The 6,181-nt window shown below is 42.9% G+C and overlaps 1 protein-coding gene across 1 annotated transcript; it reads right to left on the bottom strand.

Moving 5' to 3' along the window:
- Positions 1 to 4,909: 4,909 nt before the first annotated feature.
- Positions 4,910 to 5,875, bottom strand: LOC133662620 (interferon gamma-like). Its single transcript, XM_062066734.1, has 4 exons — positions 5,567 to 5,875; positions 5,409 to 5,480; positions 5,146 to 5,349; positions 4,910 to 5,059 (listed from the first exon to the last, which is right to left on the bottom strand). Exons 1-4 carry the CDS (start codon positions 5,690 to 5,692, stop codon positions 4,910 to 4,912), a joined length of 552 nt encoding a protein of 183 aa, XP_061922718.1. The 5' UTR covers positions 5,693 to 5,875.
- Between the last annotated feature and the right edge of the window lie 306 nt (positions 5,876 to 6,181).

The following is a 6,181-nucleotide window of genomic DNA, read 5'->3' as shown; positions in this document are numbered from 1 at the left end:
CTTGATTGTGCGAATTGATAATGAAAATAATAATGGATTAGATTTATATAGCGCTTTTCTATCGCTCACATTCACTCCACGTTCCCACTTCGGTGGTGGTAAACTACATTTATAGCCACAGCTGCCCCGTGGTAGACATGAAATAACACCCACATAGTCACCTTTACACTTCTTTAATCCAATATAATAATGCAGCCCCGGGCTGAGCCAATCAGTGGTCACAATACTGAGCTACGTGCTCTAATTGGTTTGGTCTCATCTAGTGGCTATATAATACTGCAATATTAGAATAGAATAGAATAGAATAGAATAGAATGGACTTTATTGTCATTATATTTGCATATAACGAGATTAAGGACTCCAATTTAAGGTGCGGTAGTGGGAACAAACACGGGGTAAAAATAAATTAAATTACACAACAGGTAAAGAAAAAACTAACAATTGAAATAAACAGACTACTATCCAATAAAAATAATAAGCAATCCTGTACAATATACAAAACACTATAGAAATACAAAATACTGTACAATATACAGAACAAGACAAGACTAATGAATAACAATCAGTGTCGGACGTATTGCACTCGAAGGGTAATATTGCACAGTAGGGTATTAGGGTAGGATATTGTATAGGGGTGAATTATTATTATAAGTTAGAGTTGAAGATGGTGACAGCTCTGGGAAAGAAGCTGTCTCTGAGTCTGTTTGTTCTGGCTCTGATGCACCTATAGCGCCTGCCTGATGGTAGCAGGTCGAACAGGTGGAAGCCAGGGTGTGTGCTGTCCTTGGTGATGCTTTTTGCTCTGTTGAGGCAGCGGGAGTTGTGTAAATCCTTCAGGGAGGGGAGGGGGCAGCCGATGATTTTTTGTGCAGACTTTATGACCCTCGGAATCGCCTGTTTGTCTGTTTCAGTGCAGCTGGCGTACCACACTGTCATGCAGTACGTCAGCAGGCTCTCCACAGCCGAGCGATAGAAGGTCACCATCAGCTGCCTCTCCAGTCTGTTCTTCCTCAGCACCCTCAAGAAGTGGAGGCTCCGCTGGGCCTTCCGGATGACCGCAGTTGTATTTTGGGTCCAGGAGAGGTCAGCAGATATGAGGGTGCCGAGGAACTACTATGGAATATTGATAGTCTTAGTTCATTTAGCTATGATTGTGCTTGAAAATGCTTAATTAAGGCCAAACATACGTAGAGTATGCTTCAAAACATCTGCGATAGAGCAGCAAACTTTGAAACGGACACTAGTTATTAGTACCGCTTGACACACACAGCAGTGTTGGTCTCTGCAGGCCTGAACGCTGTAAGAAACACTGAACCTGTAATCTAATATTTTGTTTCATGAAATTGTAATAATTTGTTCCCAACACGCTTTATTTTGTACCGTGTCTCTGGCTGCACGGCTTTCCGGACCATAGGGCGCACCGGATTATAAGGCGCACTGGTGATGAATGGTCTATTTTCAATCTGTTTTCATATATAAAGCGCACCGGATTATAGGGCGCATTAAAGGAGTAATATATATATATGTATTTTTTCTAAATGGGAAACACTTACTTGTGGTCTATATAACATGTAATGGTGGTTATTTGGTCAAAATATTGCATAGATTATGTTTTACAGACCATCTTCAAGCAGCTTTCTGATAGTCACGATGCACCATTTTGCGGGCGGTCTTCTTTACGTGGCTCACCTTTGCCAGCGTCTTTTCTCCGTCATCTTTGTTGTAGCGTGCAAGGGCGGGAGTGGAGCTAACTGTTTTAATGACATTCAGACTTTACTTAAATCAATAACGGAACAGCAGGTTGTCGCGTGAAAAAACGTCAGACCGGAACTCTCTAATAACTAAAGTTCCTTGAGTGGATAATGTAAACTCACTACACCGGTATGTTTTAGCGCTATCATGGCGAGTTTACTGACAGATATGAGTACCAACTTTACACTACTTTATATTAGAAATGGCAACAGCGGAGAATGAAAGTCCCATAACAAGAAGATAGAGAAAAAGAAGAAGCTTATCGACAGCAACACTGCACAACGGACTACAAAGGCGGACACATGCAATTTTTCAGGATTCATGCAGATCCCAAATATAGATCAGCAGGGACCAGAAGGTAAGAAAAGTTGCTTTTGCATAATATTACGAAACAAAACGCCAGATAATATGTCTTACCTTATACACACACCATAATAATACTTGTATGTTTAATATGCCGACAATCCATCAAGCGGTGCGGTTTCATAGCTTACCAAAGTCGTACTAAAACGTTTTGATGGATTTTTGAGCGCCGTGTGTCATATTCTATGTTTCCAATGGAACATATGAAATGTTGGTGTTGTTTACTTGAGTCATATTGCCATCATAGTGCAGTGTACACGTATCTCTTATGTTTGACTGCCTTCTACTGGTCACACTTATCATTACACCATGTACCAAATAAAATTGCTCCGAGGTCGGTAACCAAAACCAGAAGTATTCCGTACACCGGGTTATAAGGCGCACTGTCGAGTTTTGAGGGGAAAAAAGGATGTTAAGTGGGCTTTATTGTCGGGTTTCTGTATTTTTTTTGTCCAATCAGATTTCAGCTTCTATGTTTTTCCATGTCAATGTAATCTGCCCAGGGCATTCAGAATCAGGAGTGCTGGCCCGATGTCATTTAAACTATATTGGCTTGCTATTATGGCTGTTTATTTAACCAATCAGATGTCAGATTTACCTCAAAATCAGATTAATCAGTTCAGTTTAATCATTTATACAGCACATTATAAACAACGCCAGTTGGCCAAAGTGCTGTACAGACATAAGATAAAAAAAATTTAAATTGTGCATAGCAGTGTCAAATGTACATTTTAACATAGCAGGATGAATAAAATACTACAATAGCAACTATACCTTAAAATACATGCAAAACGATATCACATAAAAATACTGAAATATATAAATAAATAAAATATATCAAACAAGAAATAAACAACCAAGATATCCTGCCTAACTGGATTTCAACACCAGGAAGTAAAATATGTTTTTAGCCTGGCAGCTGGCAGGTACAAAACAACATAAGCATTCCTCCATCCTTTGATTGGTTGATCAAATAAAAAACCGTGAGCAAAATAGTTGGTAGCGATTTGCACACAAAACAGAAAAATAAGTGGAAGATATTCAGTGAGTTAAATAAATAAATCATCAAAAATGTGAACGAATGTGTCGCCAACTTGGCATTGCTAGTCGGCACTATACTGAAGCAGAAGGAATCCAAAGTCAGCCAGCCCAGGATGTTAAAATGATATCCAAACAGTGGACATGTATCCATAAAAATATGGAAAAGCTGCCGATGGTGCATTTGACGGAGGAGCATTTAAAGGGAGATACCGTAGAAGCCCGACTCCAAGATAAATGCTGTACATTATTATTACATCAGGGGTCCCCAAGCTACAGCGAATACGGCCCGCGGGAAGTCTCAAGTTTAAAAAAAAAATTCTCCCTTCTAATCTATTTTCTACCGCTTGTTACTCTCATGGTCTCCTCGCTGCTCAGGCAAATCATATTTTCCCATCGATAACGTGACATCATCGGCCACATTTTTTTAACACAATGCGGCCCCCGAGTCCAAAAGTTTGGGGACCCCTGTACCACATCATTAAACAGTTGTTTGTACTACATTCTATTGTCTTGTTTCTATACTATATGTTTTATCTAAAAGTATGTTTTTCTTTTTTTAAAGGCATGTCACGTGTTCAAATTGTGCTGTCTTTTTTTATACTCATCACAATTAATTTCAACGTGGGATTTGAGTGAAGAGCTCTGTCACAGAGCCAATTAAATGAAGCTGTGGTGCCGCTGTACAAAAGTAGCTTGTTTGAGTAAAGTTTTGCTTTCCTGCTTTGTCTATTGTGCCGCTGGACTTTCCCTTTCCACTTTTGGTTTCACTCTCACAGGAAACATTTAAGAAAAATAAAAAAATCATGCGTCATCTTTCACTGGTTCCTGCTAAGTGAAAGAAAACGACAAAGACTGCGAGGGTTTTCTGGCCAATGTATATCGTCAGGGAAATACCGACGCTCGACTTCCCGCATCTGTGTTTTTTATTCACCTGAATTCTGCTGAAAGATGGCACACACACACACACACACACACACACACACACACACACACACACACACACACACACACACACACACGCGCGCACACTACATGTGGCACACAGGAAGTCACCATGTTAGCATTAGAGTGTCTATTGCTTTGCTTAATGTCGATTTTAGCAGATGAAGACCGCCAGGCTGTCACTCTGCTATTATTTTTAGACGTGCGGCAAGTTTCCTCTTTCCTGCACCGTGCTGACTCACAACGAAACACACACACACACACACACACACACACACACACACACACACACACACACGGTGACAAAGGAGGGTGAGCGGGGGTGAACTCTCAGTTTTTCTCTCCGTCTTGTCATGGTTTCCTTTATCATCGCCTCCACCGCGCGAGCACACACACACACACACAGACAGACACACACACAGACAGACACACACACACAGGCACACACACACACACCCATGCTGTGCTTATAGAAGAAGGTCGAGCAACTTTTAGCAGCCTTGACTTTCTGATCCGAAAGACAAAGTTTTATTTTGCAGCGTGCCCTTTGACCAGACCGGAACCTCGACGTCACTTCCTGTCAGGCTCTTTCTGGTAAATCTGTCGCTGACAGTAAGACGCCATGCGATTCAACGAAGTCCTAGTGTGCGTTTTTTTTTTTTTTTTTGTCAGGTCACATGACACACACCCAAGTTGCCAGAGTTTATTGTGCGCCACCAATAAATACAAGAATCAATAAATAAAAGGCATGATAAGGACTTTAAATAACGAATAAATAAGATTGATGGTCAGTTTGAAATAAATAAATTGATCAGTGAGTTTCGCTTTCGGTCTGGAAGGTTCTGGGCCATTTTGCCTTTCTGCGGCGCCGTTGGCGTCGCTTGTTCGCCAAGGAGCTGGCCTCCTCGTAGAGCCACGGCAGCTCCCACAATGCTTTGCTCCGGATCAGCTCATTGTCCACCTGCACGGAAGGGAGGTGGGCAGGGAGGGGGGGGGGGGGGGGTCATCAGCAAGAACATGCCTCTAAAGGTCAAAGGTCAGTTCTACCTGGATGTGTTGGAACGTTTGAAGGCCCTCCAGGAGCTTGTCCTGTTCCTGGAAGCGGAACCTCCTCAGATGCTGCACGCGCTCCAGGACGTAGCTCAGGTCAGCGCGCACATCCACGCTCTCGTCGGCAGGAAGTTCCTTCAGCATGCGTTGGATCACCTCCTCGTAAGTCTGCAGCGCCGCCGACATCAGCACTTCCTTGGCCTGCCACAGAAGACCGACGCTAAGCTAACGAGCATCAACGCTGAACAAAAGTCTTGTACCTCCAGTTTGGTGCCGAGGAGATCTCTGGAGAAGACGGGTCGGCCGTTAAAACGTTCTCTGGCCGGAATCTTCTGTAAGCAAACACAGCATGAACACACTCGTACACACGCACACACACACACACACACACACACGTGGAGCCGTGACGCGTACTCACATAGTGCTGCAGAAGGCTATGGATGGTTCTGTTAATCTTTTCGGGGACATGAGACGTCGCGACCTGAGAGGCCAAGAGGCAGACACACACACAGAGTGTGGTTCTAGCCATCGCCGCGGTAACCATCGTCTCCACAGCTTCTGTACGGCGGCCGGTCGCAGGTTCGATTCCCGGGTCGGGGATTGAGGTGCACTGGTAACGGTGCGTGAAGGTGAAGTGCCGACTTCTTGGCAAGCGCTCACATTTAAAAGACACTCGCACACAACTGATGATTTAAGTGTGAAAAGTGTGGTTGACAATTTCCTTTAAATCAACAAAGTTCACAGGAACCCTCACCACCACCACCACACACACACACACACACACACACACGAACAATGCACATGACACACAATATGCATGACAGGTGTGTACGTGTGTGTGTGAGTGTAGGTGTGTGTGTGCGTGTTGGACAAAAATGTACAAAAATTCCAGTGCTGAACAAGTACTATACTATACAGTATGATGCATTCAATAACGTAATCATACGTAATGTGTGAAAAGGGGACTTCCATCCAATAAAAAGAAAGTGAAAGTCGTAATCAATAATCAACAAAATGACAGCAAATGAACTTT

The sequence above is a fragment of the Entelurus aequoreus genome, linkage group LG12, assembly GCF_033978785.1.
Source record: "Entelurus aequoreus isolate RoL-2023_Sb linkage group LG12, RoL_Eaeq_v1.1, whole genome shotgun sequence".
NCBI lineage: Eukaryota > Metazoa > Chordata > Actinopteri > Syngnathiformes > Syngnathidae > Entelurus > Entelurus aequoreus.
Note: the sequence above shows the minus strand (reverse complement) of the source record. Positions and strands in the feature narration are given on the sequence as shown.

Coding starts and splice junctions, on each gene's coding strand:
- LOC133662620 (XM_062066734.1), bottom strand. CDS start 5,692: ATGGTTACCGCGGCGATGGCTAGAACCACACTCTGTGTGTGTGTCTGC. Junction 5,481..5,566: donor ATAGCCTTCTGCAGCACTAT/GTGAGTACGCGT, acceptor GTTTGCTTACAG/AAGATTCCGGCCAGAGAACG. Junction 5,350..5,408: donor TCCTCGGCACCAAACTGGAG/GTACAAGACTTT, acceptor CTTCTGTGGCAG/GCCAAGGAAGTGCTGATGTC.